The sequence below is a fragment of the Capricornis sumatraensis genome, chromosome 16 (assembly GCF_032405125.1).
Source record: "Capricornis sumatraensis isolate serow.1 chromosome 16, serow.2, whole genome shotgun sequence".
NCBI classification, from domain to species: domain Eukaryota; kingdom Metazoa; phylum Chordata; class Mammalia; order Artiodactyla; family Bovidae; genus Capricornis; species Capricornis sumatraensis.
The window spans coordinates 19,390,152-19,410,178 of NC_091084.1; the positions used below are offsets into that span (position 1 = coordinate 19,390,152).

The following is a 20,027-nucleotide window of genomic DNA, read 5'->3' on the forward strand; positions in this document are numbered from 1 at the left end:
CTTGCCTAAGAACACATTTGTTCTTTTGTCCTTAAGATCATTGAATACTGAGACCTGATCAAGGATTGTGGTCAGGCTTAGATCACAAAATAGCTTAGGCCATGCTCTAATGTCAAGAAAACCATGCCTGGTTCTCTTTCTCCAGAGACCCTTTGCCTTATCTGCGTATAGGTCCCAGCAGACAGTGGTATTATGAATTCTCCAGCATGCCTGGAGCCTAGAGATGCAGCTCATCCAAAGAAATTAGCAGCTACCAAATCTCTTTCAAACCTGTGGAACAACCGAAAAAGAGAACCAATTATTGGTTGATTATTTCAAACAAGGACCATGTGCAAAGGTGAGGGTTAGATGAGTTGAGAAATGTTTTCTTGATATTTTATGAATTATTGCTTACATTTGTACCAGCATCCAGATGGTCTCTGTGCTCTAAAGTTATTTTTTTTTAACTGGAACCAATTTTAGACTCTATCACCAAATGTACTAGACAGAATAATGTCTCCCAAAATATCTCCATGCCCTAGTACCCTGGAACATATGAATAGTTTACCTTACATGGTACAATATTATGATATAAAAATATATATATTTTAGTCTTGGCTCCTGGCCAAATCCTAAAGTCCTTATAATTTCCTAAATGATAAGACTGAAAGGGGACTTCCCCGGTGATCCAGTAGCAAAGACTCTGCATTCCCAACTTTTGAGGGCTGGGTTCTATCCCAGGTCAGGGAACTAGATCCCACATGCCCTCAACTAAAGAAAGATTTCACATGCCACAATAACAATCGAAGATCCAGCATGCTGCAACTAAGATCCGAGGCAGCCTAATTAATTAACTAATTTTTAAAAAAAGAGAGTTGTTCAGTTGCTCAGTCATTTCCGACTCTTTGTGACCCTATGGACTGCAGCACACCAGGCTTCCCTGACCTTCACCATCTCCCGGAGCCTGCTCAAACTCATGTCCATTGAGTTGGTGATGCCATCCAACCATCTCATCCTCTGTCATCCCCTTCTTCTGCCTTTGATCTTTCCCAGCATCAGAGTCTTTTCTAATGAGTCAGCTTCTTGCATCAGGTGGTCAAAGTATTGGAGCTTCTGCTTCATTACTAGTCCCTACAATGAATACTCAGGATTGATTTCTTTTAGGATGGACTAGTTGGATCTCTTTGCACTCCAAGGGACTCTCAAGAGTCTTCTCCAACAGCACAGTTCAAAAGCATCAGTTCTTTGACGCTCAGCCTTCTTTATAGTCCCACTCTCACATCCACACATAACTACTGGAAAAACCATAGCTTTGACTAATGTCAGCAAAATAATGTCTGTGTTTTTTAATATGCTGTCTAGGTTTGTTACAGCTTTTCTTCCAAGGTACAAGCATCAAATTTTAATTTCATGGCTGCAGTCACCATCTACAGTGATTTTGGAGAGAGAGAAAGTGAAAGGACCACCTTTTTTTATTTGTTGGTCTCTAGATCCTGAAATAGCTCCAGAGTAATAAAGAAGAAAGAATCATCTTTAGTTATTCGTAACAGGCCCTTTAAACCACGCCAGAGTTTATGTTAATAATATGACTTTAAGAAAGCCCCTAAGGGTAAAGGACTGGTTGCCAGGGAAACCAGACAGCAATTAGAGGGCTGGAACTTTCAGCCCTACTCCCAAGGAAGAGGAAAGAGGCTGGAGGTTGAGTTAATCACTAATGACCAATGAATTAATCACTTTGCTACATAATGGGGGCTTCCCTGGTGGCTAAGGCCCTAAAGAATTTGTAGCAAATGAGGGAGACCCAGATTCAATCCCTGAGTTGGGAAGACTCCCCTGAAGAGAATAGCTATCCACTCCAGTATTCTTGCTTGGAGAATTCAATGGACAGAGAAGTCTGATGGGCTACAGTCCATGGGGTCACCAATGAAAACATTCACTAACCTCTGGTTGATCAGCAGAAATACAAGGTGACAACCTGGGACTCATGACTGGTGTCTGAAATGGAAGGTTGGGAGGTGGGGGCATGTTAGGGAAATTAAAATGGAGGAAGTTCTGTTCAGGCTTCAGAAGCAGGAGAGCAGGCCTCTGATCGGCTTCTGACCTGCCTGGACACTGCCAGAATTCCATGCCTGCCTGCAAGCAAAGCAAGTCAGGAGGCACTTTAGATAAAACCCATTCCAAGAATGCGTCTTGGAATTCTTGAGCCCCTAGAGATCTAGCTAACTTCCTGGGGTCTAATGAAATACAAACAAACAAACAGCATTGTAAAAAAAATTGAAATAATGGGGCTTCCCTGGTGCTATACTGGTTAAGGATCTGCCTGCCAATGCAGGAGACATGGCTTTGATACCTGCTCTGGAAAGATCCCACATGCCATTGGGCAATGAAGCCTGTGTGCCACAACTACTGAATCCTGTGCCTTCTAGAGCCTAAGCAAAGCCAGACAGTCTGTGCACAGCAACAAAGACCCAGCACAGACAAAAATAATAAATAAATTTTTTTTTTAAAAAAGGAAAGATTAATGTAAAACCAGAGCTGAATTTTTGCACACAAACTGACAATGATATCAGTTTGCAGCCTGGGGTTATAAGTGGTAGCCTCTGAAACTACAGTCTGAAGTCTCACACATGGAGCAGATGAATCACCCAGGGTCCTTCCCCCAGTTGGGACCCCAGATTGCTGTTAATGAGGGACTTTCCAGCATGCCATTTAAGTCTGGATGTTGGTCAGCACAATTTGGTGATATATATGCTATTAATCTTCTCTATTGTTTGTATTTCTCTTTCCTTTTAATGACTGCATATTGAAATTAAGTTAAATAACCCTTTATTAAATATTGAAATTTAAGAGGCAAGGGAAAAGGGGAAAGATATCCCCAGCTGAATGTAGAGTTCCAGAGAATATGAAGGAGAGATAAGAAGGCCTTCTTAAATGAACAATGCAAAGAAATAGAGGAAAACAATACAATGGAAATACTAGAGATCTCTTCAAGAAAATTGGAGCTATCAAGGGAATATTTTATTTAAGGATGGGCACAATAAAAGACAAACATGGAATGAACCTAACAGAAGCAGAAGATATTAAAAAGAGGTAGCAAGAATACACAGAAGAACTATACAAAAAAAGTCTTAATGACCCAGATAACCACAGTGGTGTGGTCACTCACCTAGAACCAGACATTCTGGAGTATGAAGTCAAGTGGGCCTCAGGAAGCATTACCTCAAAGCTAGTGGAAGTGACAGAATTCCAGCTGAGGTATTTAAAATCCTAAAATGATGCTGTTAAAGTGTTGCACTCAATATGCCAGCAAATTTGGAAAACTCAGCAGTGACCACAGAACTGGAAAAGGTCAGTTTTCATTCCAATCCCAAAGAAAGGCAATGCCAAAGAATGTTCAAACTACCATACTATTGCGCTTATTACACATGCTAGTAAGGTTATGTTCAAAATCCTTCAAGCTAGACTTCAGCAGTACATGAACTGGGAATTTGGAATTGTATAAGCTGAATTTAGAAAAGGCAGAGGAATCAGAGACCAAATCACCAGCATTCATTGGAACACAGAGAAAGCAAGGGAACTCCAGAAAAAAAAACATTTATTTCTGCTTCATTGACTATCCTAAAGCCTTTAACTGTGTGGATCACAATAAACTGTGGAAAATTCTTAAGGAGATGGGAATACCAGACCACTTTACCTGTCCCCTGAGAAATTTGTATGTGGGTCAAGAAGTAACAGTTAGAACTGGACACAGAACAACAACTGGTTCAAAATTGAGAAAGGAATACGACAAGCCTGCACATTATCAACTTGCTTATTTAAGTTATAGGCAGAGTCTATCTTGGGAAATGCCAGGCTGGATAAATCACAAGTTGGACTCAAGAATGCTGGGAGAAATATCAACAACCACAGATCTGCAGAGGACACCATCCTTGTGGCAGAAAGCGAAGAGGAACTAATAAGCCTCTTGATGAGGGTGAAAGAGAGTAAAAAAGCTGGCTTAAAAGTCAACGTTCAAAAAACTAAGATCATGGCATCTGGCCCATCACTTCATGGCAAAAAGAAGGGGAAGAAGTGGAAGCAGTGGCAGATTTTATTTTCTTTGGCTTCAAAAATCACTGTAGATGGTGACTGCAGGCATGAAATTACAAGACACTTGCTCCTTGAAGAGAAAGCTATGACAAATCTAGCCAGCGTGTTAAAAAGTAGAGACATCACTTTGTCAACAAAGGTCCATCTAGTCAAAGCTAGGGATTTTCCAGTATTCATGTACAGATGTGAGAGTTGGACCATAATGAAGGCTGAGAGCCAAAGAATTGATGCTTTCGAACTGTGGTGTTGAAGAAGACTCTTTAGAGTCCCTTGGACAGCAAGGAGATCAAACCAGTCCATTCTAAAGGAAATCAGTCCTGAATATTCATTGGAAGGACTGATGCTGAAGCTGAAGCTCCAGTACTGTGGCCACCTGATGTGAGGAACTGACTTATTGGAAAAGTTCCTGATGCTGGGAAAGATTGAAGGCAAAAGGAGAAGGGGGTGGCAGAGGATAAAATGGTTAGATAGCATCACCAACTCAATGGACACTGGATTCCAGACAGAATTGATCAGCAGCCATCCTGGATTAAAACACTTTCATCATTTGCTGGGAAGAATACGAGCAAACTCTAGGATACAGTGAAAGACAGGGGAGCCCGGCAGTAAATAGGGCATCAAAGAGTCATACACAACTTATGAACAACAACATATTGAAATTAAGTTAAATAATAATCCTGTATTAAATACTGAAAGTGTTCATTTGTGTGTAACTACAAGTGGTTTCTTCTGTTAATAAATCCTTCGAACCTAAAATGAAAATAAAACTTTCCACAAAATAGGGCAAACTTTAGGGCTGCTGCTGTTTAAATGCTATGTCATGTCCAACTCTTTTGCAACCAACCCCATGGACGGTAGCCTGCCAGGCTCCTCTGTCCACGGGATTTCCCAAGCAAGAATACTGAAGTGGGCTGCCATTTCCTTCTCCAGGGATCGTCCAAACTAGGGATTGGACCCATGTTCTTGCTTGGCAGGAGCATTCTTTACCACTGAGCCACCTGAAAAGCGCCTGTGGAGTCTGCACTAATTCCAAACAGCATCATAACTAAATTGTAGGTACACCCAATTTGTGTCAGAAGAGCTGGTAAATTTGTTGATGTGAGAAACCACAACCACCACCCCCACATTTGTTGTCAGAAATATCGAGTTAGGAAAATAGTTTTTTCCCTAGGGCAAAAGGGACTTTGCAAATGTAATTATGGTTAAGTACCTTGAGATGAGTCCTTAAAAGGAAAACCCTTTTCCATCTGTGGTTGAGGGTGGTATGACTACATAAATAGAGTCCAAGAGAAGCAACGTTGCTGGTTTTGAAGATGGGGGAAGGGGCCAAAACCAAGGAATACAGGCATCCTCCAAAAAGTGAAAAGGCAAGGCTATCCACTCTCCCTAGAGCCTCCAGAGAAGAACACAACCCAGCTGATGTCTTCCTTTTTAGCCCAGTGAGACCTGTGTCAGATTTCTGCCCTAAGGAACTGTAAGATAATAAATCTGTTGTTTTCAGTCACTAAATTTGTAGTAATCTGTTATAACAGCAATAGAAAACTAGGGCACCAAGTCAAGTTAGTCGCATATGACACTTAATATTTGAATCATAATGTTATTTAACTCTTTACATCCAACCCAATGAATGGCCTTAAGTAACAAGATAATCAAATCAAGTAAAAAGCGTATTAAGTAACTGCAAACAAAGTTGATCAGCAGCCATCCTGGATTAAAACACTTTCATCATTTGCTGGGAAGAAAGTGAAACCAGGCCATCAAACAAGAAACTATTGAACTAGTTCTATGTAAAAGAACAAAAGTACAGTTGGAAATCCAGAGATTTCCTCTTACATATCATGTCCTGCATGACTCTAAGATAGTCAGGAGTACAGGGGAAACATATTAATACTCACCCTCTCTACAACAAAAAGGGAGACAAGTGCCAATCACTGACAAGTACTGAGCTTTTACATATATTAACTTCATGGATTTTTATACAAACCTAAAATGTAGGTATTCTTTTGCCAAAGTTCAAAGTCCTTTAACTAAGTTATAACAAATAAATAGTAACACTAGGAAAGTGAAAGTCGCTCAGTAGTGTCCAGCTCTTTGCAACCCCATGGACTGTAGCCCACCAGGCTCCCCTGTCCATGGAATTCTCCAAGCAAGAATAGCAGAGTGGGTTGCCATTTCCTTCTCCAGGGGAACTGCCCAACCCAGGAATAAAGCTTGTTCTCCTGCATTCCAGGCAGATTCTTTACCATATGAGCCACCAGGGAAGCCTTGCAGCTAGATTAAAATTCAAATAAGATTCTAAAGCCTGTGTTCTTTCCATTCTGCTATGCTAAGAAAATGAAATAATTGTGGGAAGAAAGATAGTAAGAAGGGTGCACAGTTCTAGAATATTTATCCCTCAATCCCTATAGCATTTGCCTTGTAACTCTCCTTCCCACTTTCTACCATATGTCTGTAGTGTTTTAGATTCCTGTTTCATTTGTTTTACTAGATTATAAATGCAGAAAGTGTGTCATGGGGATTTTTGTGCCTTCCCCTTACATTCATATAATATCCAGTACTGTTACTATTATTGCTGTTGTTACTATTGTTACTATTACTATTATTACTATTTACAGTAACAATAATATCTGACACTTGTTGAATGCACATTTCTTACCAAGCACTGTTCTAACAATTTCATAATTTTAATTCATGTAATCCTCCCAGCAATCCTATAAAATAGGTAATATTCTTTTGCTATTTATAGATAAAGAAACCAAAGCACAAGACATTAAGCAACTTGCCCAATATTATACAGCTAATAAACAGTAGAACCTGGGGAGCAGCCCAAGCAATGTGGCTTATAATAACTTTATACTCCAGTATGGTAGCCCTCTCCCCTTTATCTATGGAGGATACATTCCAAGAATCCCAGTGGAAGACTGAAAATGTATATAGTACTCAACCCTACACATGCTATGTTTTTTCCTATACATACATACTCATGACAAAGTTAATTTATACATGAAGGAAGAGATTAACAACAGTAACTAATAACAGAATAGAGCAATTATAAAAATATATTATAATAAAAGTTATGTGAATGTGAGCTCTCAGAATATTTTATAGTACAGGTTTAATGTGTTTTCCATCTTAATCTTAACTAAGTATTTATCACACACTGTGGCTGTAACTTATTTTATTTTGCTCTATTTAGGTGTGTCAGGTCTTAGTTGCAGCATGTGGGATCTTCGTTGCAGCTCAGGGACTCTAGTTGTGGGCTCAGCAGTTGCTGAAGTGGGCTCTCCAACTGCGGCGAACAGGTTCTGGCTCAGTAACTGTGGCACATGGGCTTAGTTGCTCTGCAGCATGTGAGATCTTAGTTCCCCAATCAGGGATCAAACACACGTTCCCTGCATTGCAAGGTGGATTCTTAATCACTGGACTGCCAGGGAAATCCCTGTGGCTGTAACTTTTGCAGTTTGAGGTGCAACGGCAAAACTAGCACACATTTCTTTTTCCTTCTTCACAGTTTCACAGAAGATTCGTTCTTACCATACATCTTAGCAACTTCAGCAGACAAGTTTTTTCCCTCATGAAACAGAGAACTTTCACCATTTTAATTAAAGAAAATACCTTATGGCTTCCCTGTGCTGTATCCAAACTGCCAGCATCACTACTCTTGCATCTGTGGGCCATTTTTAAGTAATCTAATGGTGACATGAACACAAAAATAGTCAATCTGATCATCAAGATGCCACAAGTGACTAATGGGCAGCAGAGCAGAACAAAGAGATGAATCAAATCCCAGGTGGATGCAGCAGACAGCAAGGATTTTACCACACGACTCAGAGCAGCACGCAATCTAGAACCTATGAACTATTTCTGGAATTTTCCATGTAATGTTTTCAGGCCTCAGCTGACCATGTGAAACTGAAACCAAGGACAGCATTTATTAGGGACTCAAAATACCTTTCTTATTATCCTAACAAGATTGAGGAGACAATAAAAATAACTGTGTCGGGTATCATACTAAGTGCTTATATATGTTGTTTCATTTAAATCTCATAAAAGCTTTAGTGAGAAAGGGATTACAAGTACAACTGAATAGGTAAGAAACTGAGTTTCAGCCGTTCCAAGTTTGTATTTTCCCATCCTACATATTACCTCACCTCTCTGATAATAACAAAAATAAAGTACACAATATTGAGGATTATGATACCATGCAAGGAGATCAACTGATACAAATTACCCTGAATCTCTAACAATGAGCATTAACACATCCATTTAAGTATACGTTCCACAATTATTCTAATAAGGGGTGTTCTAATGAAATTAAGAAAGACATATCTATTTGCGGTATCCTCTCTCTGCCCTCCAATTTTGATTGGCTGGAAAGAGAAAGTCTGAAACACATATTCAACTCACCTATTCTCTTTGGTGGAGAAGGCAATTGCACCCCACTCCAGTACTCTTGCCTGGAAAATCCCATGGACAGAGGAGCCTGGTAGGCTGCAGTCCATGGGGTCGCTAAGAGTCGGACATGACTGAGCGACTTCACTTTCACTTCTCACTTTCATGCATTGGAGAAGGAAATGGCAACCCACTCCAGTGTTCTTGCCTGGAGAATCCCAGGGACAGGGGAGGCCTGGTGGGCTGCCGTCTATGGGGTCGCAGAGAGTTGGACACGACTGAAGTGACTTAGCAGCAGCAGCAGCATTCTCTTTGGACACAGATCAGAGAAACTTGAGTCCTACGGCCTACAAGGGGGAGGTTAAAATGAAAGTGTTAGTCGCTCAGTTGTGTGCGACTCTTTGCGACCCCATGGACTGCAGTCTGCCAGGCTCCTCCGTCCCTGGGATTCTCCATACAAGAACGCTGGAGTGGGTTGCCATTCCCTTCTGCCAGGGTCTTCCCCACCCAGGGATCGAAGCCGGGTCTCCTGCCTTGCAGGCGGATTCCTTACCTGCTGAGCCACTACGGAAGCGAACAAGAAGGCTCTGGAGAAGCACTACCTGTGGGCAAAATGTAGAGGATGTGGCCTCTACCTCTTGGATTCTCCCTTTCCCCAGACTCCTGAGTGAGAATTCCAAAAGGGGCAACCAATATGAAACACCATCCAAGGTCAGGAACAGGAGCTCCAGGAGGGCTGACAAGCTGGGGACAGGGATGGGGGAAGGGTAAATTCAGAAGGATGGAATCAGTACTGGGTAATTAGCCCACTGCAGTTTCAAGAGTCTAGATGGCTAGAGTTTAAAATCCTGTGACAGACGTACAACCATATCTCTACCCAGCCCAGTCTGGCAAAGGCATGGAAGAAAACAGACTAACCCTGTTCTCTATGGGCAACCAAGAAGCCACCACCCATAAAACTTTAAATTCCTAATACTGCCTACCCATTGAGGCTGAGGCTGAATAGGAAGTTTTGAAGAACTATTTTTTTTAACCATTGGAAAATCTAAATGTACATCCCTTGTGGATTATCAAAACAAAAATACGGATTTCAAAATTTGAGGGTTTTGTTGTTTTCTGTTTTGTGTGTTTTAAATGGCAAGATATAATCCTCAAATGAAGAAAATCAACTGGTCTGCAGTTAGAAGAATGAAGTCAACAGCGACAGCAAAGCACAAATAGACAGGCAGAGAATCCCACTGTGGTTTGGGTTCCTGGCTCCATCTGCTTCTCTGCTCTCTGTGGTTTGGCACTTAAACCCTCCTTGAATTCTGTGAAGTCATAAATCTTCCTTTTTACCTACAACAGTGGTCAGCTGGATTTCTCTTCTAACAATCAAATTCATACACTATTCAAACACCAACCAGGCACCAAAAGAAAACAGGAATCTAAGTCTGAAAGTTCCTGAGGACTGGGTCTGGGAGGGGAAGGGAGGTGTAAAGGAGTGAGTCATGACAGTCTTTCAACATTCCACAGACCTTAAACCAGAAAAACTCACTCTCCTCCTTAGTCTGCTTCATTTGCTCCTAATTTATGCCTGCCAGCTCTCAACCACTCTCAACCTTTTCAAATGGAACTGCCAGCATCAGGCAAAGAGAAGTAAATGAGCATTAGTGGGGAACCTGATACAAGCCCCAATTTTTTAAGCTCTCAGGTGGCATCTTTAAAAATCTATGTAAATTGCATTGCGTATGTATGTGTGAAAGTCACTCAGTTGCGTCTTTGTGATCCCATGAACTATACAGGCCATGGAATTCTCCAGGCCAGAATACTTGGGTGGGTAGCCTCTCCCTTCTCCAGAGGATATTCTTAACCCAGGGATCGAACCCAGGTCTCCCACATTGCAGGCAGATTCTTTACCAGCTGAACCATAAAAGAAGCCCATAGAGATGTCATTTGATATAAAAGTAATAGCAAGAGATGGGTATTTCACAGGTAATATGAGTATTTCTCAAAAGTGGAAACAAATAAAGCCAATAAACATACACAGAGACCCAGCTTCATTATTGATCAGGGATACACAAATTAAGATACTCTTTTACATTCACTTGATTGTAAAAATCTTAAAGTATGATAACATCAAATGTTAGGATATTTGTTTCACAGGATTTCTCATATTCATACAAACACTTTGGAAAAAGTTTGGCATTTACTTTATAAAGTTGAACAATCACATATCCTCTAATCCAGCAATTCCTCTCATAGATGTATGTGTGTGTGCATGTGTATGTATCAAAGAAGCTCTTACAAGTGATCAATAGAAGACAGTAAAGAATGTTCCTAAAACTCCTGTTCACTATTCCAAAACACATAGGAAAAAGCCCAAATGCCCCTCAACGGAATGAGAACATAAAATGTGGTATACTCACAAGAAAGAATATTATATGAAGCAAAAGGGAATATTTTGCAGCATCAGGCAACAATACAGATGAATCTTAGCAATGCGATATGGGGGGTGTAAATAAATCCCAACAGATTATTCATAACATACCCTTTTTAAACAGTTAAAAAAAACAGATAATAAAATATAAGTTTTAGAAATGTATACAGGTACAAAACTATACCAAAATGAGAGCAAGGAAATGGTGAAAGAAGGATTTAGGATGGTGATTATCTTTGGTTAGGAAAGAAGGGATAGTACGAAATGAAATATTTCCTGCCATATCAGCTAGCAAGAAATGGCATCACCAAATGTGAATTTCTGAGCCCTGCCAACAAATGGCACCACTCTCTACCCAAGGAACTTAAGGATGTTCCAGTCATCAGCGATTACAGTCCTCCAGTGTGAGCTGGTGAGCCATAAGGGACTTCAAGAGAGAAAAGAATACTTCTGTAAAATTGCAGGATGCTGGCCCCAGATAGCTGAAATGCATATGAAAGAAATGACTTCAATAATCCCAGACTCTTGCATCTTCTCATACATAGAAAGGTGCTAAATTCCTTGATACCTGGTTTTCCTTACTTAACAATAATCTGTGATGGTCAGCCTGCCCGATCCCTTTGTTGCAAATTTGTATATTGCCTGACTCCCTCTCCTGCCTGCTCAGAGCAGTTTTTCAGGGCCTCTGAGATGCTGTCTCCTGGGCTAGGAGTCCTAAACATTCCCACCAAGTGAAATATTCTCTATTTTCAGGATGTGACTAATTTTTCAGTCAACAGTTGAAAAAGGTAGATGAAAATTACCAGTAAATGCCAGTTTCAGGGCTGATAGTAGGTATATAGGAATATATTGCATGCAAAAAAAAACTAATTTAGTCATTTATGGGCCAACTATGAAAGCATGTCATGTGCCAGGGATTATGAGTAATACACTTCCATGCAACTGGAATCTAAAAAATAAATGATGCTCCAGGAAAAGAATTATATTTATCTTGTGACTTTATATTCTCCCTGGAACCCTAACGGGATACGAACAGCCCAGAACAAAAACTCTAGAGGGTAAAATTGTCCCGGGCTTGATTTTTGTTTGGTGTCCAGCTCAGAGGGGGTAGCGTCACCACAGTGGTAGCAGCCCGGGCGCTGGGACCAGACTGACTTGGAGGAGATGAAACCTGGCTGCTTTCCTTACTGCTATGTGACTAATCCCATTAGGGAATAAGATTTAACCTCTCAGTGCCTCAGCTTCCAAATGTGTCTAGGGGCCTGGCAATGCAAGTATAACACTGCAGAGGATTATTGTAAGGATTACATGAGTTAATCCACATGATGTCCTGGAATAGTGAGGTTGCTCTAGGTATACTAAGTAAAGTTTACTCAACAAAGATTGGCTTTTAACATTATTTTATCTCTGACTTGACACCACGTGAAAAGCTTAAGAAATATTCTCCTAATGGATATGTTAGGGGAAGCACACTTACTGAAACTGCCTACCCTGGCCAGGCACCATAGTAACTATTTGCATGAGTTATTTTACAACAGGAAGTCCTAGTAAGGAACATGGAACTAATAAGCCACCACCAACCAGTTCAGGAAAGGTCAAAAGGAGACACCACATGTCAGACCACCTCCCAGAATCCTTCTCATGGGCATCCATCTTGGTTGACCAATGTGTGCACCACCAGGAAGGACTCTGAGTCAGAATGGTTGGCCAAAGACAACCCAGAAATTAATCCCATCACCATAAAACCTGAGACTGAGAGTCGCATGGCAGAGTAGTTCTCCTGGGTTCCCTTACCTTACTGCTCTCTGCACGGGTGCCCTTTCCCAGTAAGATCTCTTGCTTTGTCAGCATATATGTCTCCTTGGACAATTTATTTCTGAGTGTTAGACAACAGCTCTCTGGGACCCTGGGAGGGATCCCCCTTCCTGCAACAGATACATTTATACATAGAGCTGAGTAGCTTTGCTGTATATCTGAAACTATCACAACATTATTAGTCAGCTACACTCCATCATAAAATAAAAACTCAAAAAGAAAAAATATTCCATAGTACAAGAGTACTATTCTGGGAGGCTCTAAATCATACTAGAGAAGGAAATGGCAACCCACTCCAGTGTTCTTGCCTGGAGAATCCCAGGAATGGGAGAGCCTGGTGGGCTGCCATCTCTGGGGTCACACAGAGTCAGACACAACTGAAACGACTTAGCAGCAGCATAGTAATACTAGCATAGTAATATAGTCATATAGCATATTAATACTAGCCTCAAGCTCTCAGTAGGATTTGCTGGAGTGCAGAAACTGAATCAATACGTTCCTTAAATACTCTGATTTCCAAGAAATGACTAGAAAGAAGTCTGAGATTCACAGGTGGTTTTTAATGGAATCTTTCTCTGAATCATTGGCATAAATAACCAAGTTTTCATGACATATTACTTATCTGATGACTTTAATTAACACAGACCCCTGTAACCATCTAAAAAGAAGTCCCACAATCTGTAGACTTAAAGTTTTTATAATTTATTAAAATAAAAACCATTTAAATCTTTATACAGGGCCTATTTATACTTTGACTATGAGCAATTCTAAGAAATGGGTTATCTAGTTTCTATAGCATTAATTGGCTAGAAGTCATAATCTAGAAAAATGTAGACTTTTAGATATGCTCCATAATACAGAAAAAAATCATGTGTGACAACTATGAGAAAGAAGTCCAAAAAAAAAATTAAGACAAAATATTAAGTCAAATGGCCTCTTAGCATATTATGACTACTCAGCAGAATAATTTTAATTATAATCATCATAATGATGATCCTGAATCATTAAGAAAAGGTACTATGTTGAATGCACTTTGTTTATTAAAAGGCAAGTAGTCTCATTTCTATTTTAAATATACCATGAAGACTTCTAAATGATGGATTTTTCCCTTGGTAAAATCTCCAGGATTAGTTGCAAATGGACTCACTAAGTAATTCAGTGGGTTGGCCTAACCTAGACAGTTGTTTGATACAAACCAATTAAATGGTGAAGAACTGTTGCCCAAAATTATGACAATAGAAATGAGTAATCCATTACATAAACAGTGCCACTTTGATTAGGTTTAAAAGTAAGTCTTAATATTTTTTAAAAAGTGTGTCAAAAGTTACCTGTAAAATTCACCTGCATGAAATACTTCATTTTCTCTGATGTTCCTCAGTAAATAATAATATAAGGAAGCTTTATAACTTTTTAATAAACTTACCAAAACTAATGTACACAAGCAGTTACCTTGAGAGGCAATTCGCTTCTTCCATAGCTGTAGCTCGTGAAAACTACTTTTTTGTTACAGTATGGTAACGTAATGAGTTAGGAAACAGGTACAGAGGAACAGAGAGGAAGGGCACCCAACAGAGAGACAGCAAGGAGCCAAGGAAGAAGACTGCCTAACTTAGTGCTGTCTGCAAAGAGTCTTTAAGCAGCCATGAGGTCAGATAGGAAAGCATTCAAGGAGGGAGGTACGAGTATAAAGACATGGACTATGACGTGTTGGCAGCAAGGCACTCAGAGGAATGCCAGTGTTGCTGGACCACCACATGAGAGATGGACACCCTGGGAAATAAGCCTGGAGAGGGAAGTGGACCAATGATAGACAGCCTTACCGTTCATGTCAAGAACTTTGAGTTCTCAAAAAAAGGAAAAATTTTGCATGATTCCATTTATAACAGGGATCTAGAATAGTCAAATTTATAGAGACAGAATGCAAAATAGTGGTTACCAAGGGCTGTGGGGAGAAAGGGATGTGGAGTTAGGGTATAACAGGTTTAGGGTTTCCATTTGGAATAATTAACAAGTTCTGGAAATGGAGAGTGGTGATGGATGCACAACACTGTGAATATACGTAATGTCACTGAACTAGCACTTTAAATGGTTAAAATGGTAAACTTTACGTTATGTATATTTTATTATAATAAAAACCTCTAAAAATATAATAATTGTGTTCAGGTAAGAAGACAAAGGAGGGAGGAAGGGAGAGAGGGAGGAAAGAAAAGGAGGGAACAGCGACCAGAAGCACTACCAATAGACACAGCTTGAGCTCCGTTCAGTAACCAATGGCTCTCAGCCTTGTTTTAACTGCAGAACCCTGTCTTCAAACATCTTGCACAAAAGCCCAACTGTAAAACAGGCAAAGCCACAGACCGAGTAGGGGCCAAAGGCCAGCCCAGGACCCCGCCAGCTTCTACTTCCCATCTTGCCCCCATAATGGACCCAGAGGAAACTTCAGTGCCCCCCAAGATCTTCCCCAAATTGTAAACCATTGTGCAGGTAATGGGAGGAAGCCAAAAATTTCACCCTCAACATGATGCAGTGAGATTTCTGAAATAGTACTGCAAAAGTTTAGTTTAGAATCAAATGATTCTACAGTCCATCGGGCCGCGAAGAGTAGGACACCACTTGGCAACTGAACAACAACAACATGAATCAAATGAAACTATCTCAACTTTGCCTCTCCCTGAGGCAGGAAGACAGTTGGGTCACAATTAGGCATTTACAACTGGCCACTTGTTTACATTTCTTAGAGCAAGAAAAAGATGGGCTTCATGCCAGACACTTAAAGCCAGCCTCCAGTTTGCTAAGTAGGACATGTCGGACTGTTTGCAACCCCAAGGACTGTAGCCCACCAGGCTCCTCTGTCCATGAAATTCTCCAGGCAAGAATATTGGAGTAAGCCCTTCCCTTCTCCAGGGGATCTTCCTGATCTAGGGATCAAACCCAAGTCTCTTGCATCTCCTACAATGGCAGAAGGATTTTTTTTTTTCTCAATGATAAATAAATCTTTTTTTTAATAAATTTATTTATTTTAATTGGAGGTTAATTACTTTACAATATTGTATTGGTTTTGCCATACGGATGGGGAACACGTGTATACCTGTGGCAGAAGGATTCTCTACCACTGCGCTATGAGTGAGTGAAGTCGCTCAGTCATGTCCCACTCTTTGCGACCCCATGGACTCTAGCCTACCAGGCTCCTCTGTCCGTGGGATTTTCCAGGCAATAGTACTGGAGTGGATTGCCATTTCCTTCTCCAAGGGATCTTCCCCACCCAGGGATCGAACCCGGGTCTCCGGCATTGTAGACAGATGCTTTACCGTCTGAGCCACCATAGGGAAACCACAGCGCTACCCAGGTTCAATTCCTGGGCAGGGAATTAAGATCTGAGGCCCCTGCTCACAGCTGCCTCTGTGAGATCATCAACAGCAATCTGCCCTCAGGCAAATTACTTACCTGCTATCTAAGTGAAGTGAAGTCGCTCAGTCCTATTCGACTCTTGGCGATCCCATGGACCTGTAGCCTACCAGGCTCCTCCGTCCATGGGATTTTCCAGGCAACAGTACTGGAGTGGGTTGCCATTTCCTTCTCCAGGCGATCTTTCCGACCCAGGGATTGAACCTGGGTGACCCGCATTGTAGGCAGACGCTTTACCATCTGAGCCACCAGGGAAGTCCAACCTGCTATCAAAGGGACTAAAAAAACTTTTTATAAGGACTGATGAAATGTTAGTTAGAAGCCTATCCCTTCTCCAGCGGATCTTCCCGACCCAAGAATCGAACCAGGGTCTCCTGCATTGCTGATGGATTCTTTATCAACTGAGCTATTAGGGAAGCCTGAAGGATACCTTATTGGGGGAAAAATTCTCATTTGATGGCAGTTATTGGTACCCTTCAGTGTTATTTGGCATTACTCCGGTTCCTCTGTAATGAGATGATTTAGGGTAGATGAAGGCATGAATGGAAGCTGTGACAAAAGTGCAAGTAATGATAAAGGTCTAAACGTAAGTAGTGACCATAGGGATTGGAGGGGGAGGTGGACTCCATATACTTTCTGGAAGCGCTGTCAAGAAGAGAAATAAGCACTGGCAGCCATCTCATATTCCTCCAAATGAACCTAGAGAAAGGAGCAGAGATAAGCAGGAATAACCTAGAACTGTTCTGGGGGGGCGGGAAGGAGAAGAATATACCCTTGGGCAGAGAACGGCCAGAGGCCACGTGGAAGGCTTTTAAAGTCCACCCTTACCTCCTCCCTACACTGCATTACTGCCCATCCCTCTGACAACTTCCTGCAGTGCTGAAAAGTTAAAAAGGTTCAGGCTTTCTAGCCTGGAGCCATTCCTTCACCCAGCTCCCTCCAGCTCCTAAGGTAATGAGCTACTTCACCTCTTGAAGTCTAGCAGAAGAGATGAGTTTTAACACTGAGAGTTTAAAATACTAAATATAAGGAGTACTGGATATTGGGTAAAATGCATTTTTCTGATTGCTGGGTTAAACAAAGAGAAACTGCACATCAGAATTTATGTTTGGACAGTTGCCAGAGGTAGGACTGAAAATCTTAACGAACAAAAGAGCTTTGCCAAAAGCTCCAGCCCAAGACCCTCAGAATAAAGACCAATAAAGGGAAGATTATAGGGAGTATGGTAGAGTGAAAAGGAAGTCTCAAGAACTCTAGTCATCCCTTATTCATTTATTCATTTGTGGGATTGTGGGGGGCGGGGGAGAAAAAGATCTGAATTCCTGCTATTAAGGACTTTGTCCATCAGGAATGTAAGATGCATACAAATAGCTATCACACAGGGAAGAAATTAAAAATCAATAAAGGAGGCACACAAAAAAAGTGTGTTTAGAGAGAGAAGACATCTCATGTCTAGGAAGCTATGAGATATTCCTGGTATTAATAAAATAGAATAGATTTTGGAAAATATTAGAGCATTAGGGAAAAAAAATATTGCTCATCTTTCTTATGTCTTGCTAAACTAATCTGCTGTATCGTCTGTCTAGTCTCAGGATTGCTATTATCTCCTAAAGCAACACCACACCTTCCTATTACCCAAGAACTGGGGGCTGATGATGAATGAAACAAACCCATGAATAGTACCATGAACCAAGCTGTCTGCCCCTCCTGTGTAGTCAGCCACTTAATCTCCACAATATCACAACAAAATAGGTACTGTTATTATCCCCATTCTACAAGTGAGAAAACTGGGGCCCAGAGAAGTTAAATGACTCATCCACAATCAGTCAGCTGGTAAGTGGCACAAACAGAATTTGAGTCTGTACTGTTAGACATTACTCTAAGACATGTACTCTTAGATACTGCCTCCCAGCTGAGAACTTCTGTCTAAATTATGAGGCATACTGCATACTGCTGGATAATACAAGGTGATTTTTGGCCACCTTTCCCCTTTAAACATATACAGCTGTTTAAAACTATTCTTATTTACATGATAAAAATATCTACACCATTATTGATCTAGTTTTGAAAATGGTATGACTTTTCAAGACATAGTTTTCACAACCTTTTATGAAAAATTTGATTTGTTAATCTGAAAAAGAAAAAAAAATGCCTGTGTCATAATGAGCCAGTGGCCAGGAGCACTTCAGGTCAGCTGAGACTGAGGTGGACAGGCGTCATTCCTCACAGGTCGTTGCATGGCCTTGCAAAGTTGCTTTAGCTTTCTCTGTTTCTCCATCGGCAAAGTAGGGATAACAACAGTGCCATCTCATAAAGTGGTAAGGATTAAATAATATTATCCATAAAAATTCCTAAGCACAGTACTTGACTGTGAATGCTCCATGAATGCTGGCTTTCATTATTTAGATCCTGAGTTATCTCTATTTTCCAAGTCGTCCACCGACCACAAAAATGCTTTCCCCGACCCAGAGTCTCTCCCAATCCCTTAAACACACTTCTGTTTCCCACAGAGCATGGTGACAACAGAAGCAGCTTCTCTGAGGACCCTGGACCCAAAGGTGGCTGCGTCGCCTCTCATCTCAGCCCAGGGAAGGAGCTGGCTCTCGACTACCTCCAGGCGGCACCAGAAAACTCAACCCTGATTTTTCACTTGGGTGAACTCAACTGTTAGTGGACTGGGCTCCGCAGCAGTGGAATGTGGACATAGGCTCCAGGGAGAGGAGCTCACCCACCTACAAAGCCCGAGGGTGGGGACCCCTCTTTCACAGCATCCCCGGGGGGCTCCGTCCCCTGTAGGCTGGGAGGCCACCGGGGACAGACCTAACGATGCCCAAAGAATTAATTTCCCATCAAATCCTCTGAAACACATCCCCACGATTTCTAAGAGGGAGCCCGGGGAGGGACACCAAGCGCTTCATAAAGCCAGTAAGGAGTAAAACCCCTGCGGCACATGTTGAGCCGCCTGAACCAGCTCCCCCAACGCACGCGGCCGCCGAGCCCGAGCCGGGGTGCTCCCTGCGGCGCCCGCAGCCCAGCCGGCCGCGGAGCACTGCCCTCCACTCACCAGGTGAAGAGTTTGCCCTTGATCCAGAACAGCAGGCTGGCCGAGCCCGGCGCGTGCGGCTGCCGGCCGCTAGGTCCCGCCGGCGAGGCGGCCTCCATCGGAGCCCCGCGGTCTTCGGCGCCCGGAACCCCTAGAAGTGCCGGGTCCCGGAAGACGGGAGGCGGCGCTTGTGCGGCCGGTGGGGGCTCGGCACGGGCAGTGGGTCTGCGCTGTCGCTCTCGCCGGCGTCGCTCTCTCACCTCTGCTGGGCGGACTCGTTCTGCGGCAAATCATTAACTGTCAAGGCCCTGGGGCCAGACGATCCATCAGCAGATGACAGTCTGGCACCTCCGAGAGAGAGCAAGGAGCAGCAGGAGAAAGGGCGCTTTTTTTTTTTTTTTTCCCGCCTTGGCAGTGGAGCTTAACTGCTGGGCGACACCCAGTATGCATTTCAAGTTCTTATGGTCCTTTATTTAAAATCAGCAAATGAGGTGAATCGAGATTATGCCAGTGTACTAACCTAAGAAGCAGTAATTTAGCTACTGCCGCCAAAAGCTTGACTCTCTATGTACCAATCACAAACAGAAATAGGGAGTCAGAACCATAGAGAAGGAAAGAGTGGCTTTCTTTCTTTGCCAGGCAAACGGGGAATCCAGAAGGCAAGTTTCTAGAACAATGCCCCCGGCCCTGGTGAATAGGTAAAGGTTATATAGTCTGGCAGGGGGATGTGATAAGGCTCAAGGCAGTAAAACTCTTGCTTTCTTCCGCAAAGTTTTAAAAGGGTGGGGTTACTAACAAGATTAAGGTGTTTGTAGAGTCCAAGTTTACCCTTGGAGTACAAAATGAAAGGGCAAAGGTTAACAAAGTTTTGCCAACAGAACTGGT

General features: G+C 42.0%; 1 protein-coding gene across 2 annotated transcripts in view; it reads right to left on the reverse strand.

The window, feature by feature from the left end:
- The window catches only part of SLC35F2 (solute carrier family 35 member F2), a 65,987-nt gene extending 46,718 nt beyond the window's left edge, over positions 1–19,269 (reverse strand). For both annotated transcript variants that reach the window (XM_068988931.1, XM_068988932.1), the window contains exon 1: positions 19,164–19,269. In XM_068988931.1, coding sequence (XP_068845032.1) covers positions 19,164–19,261 — 98 coding nt within the window. In that variant the 5' untranslated portion in view covers positions 19,262–19,269. The remainder of the gene's footprint in view (positions 1–19,163) is intronic.
- Between the last annotated feature and the right edge of the window lie 758 nt (positions 19,270–20,027).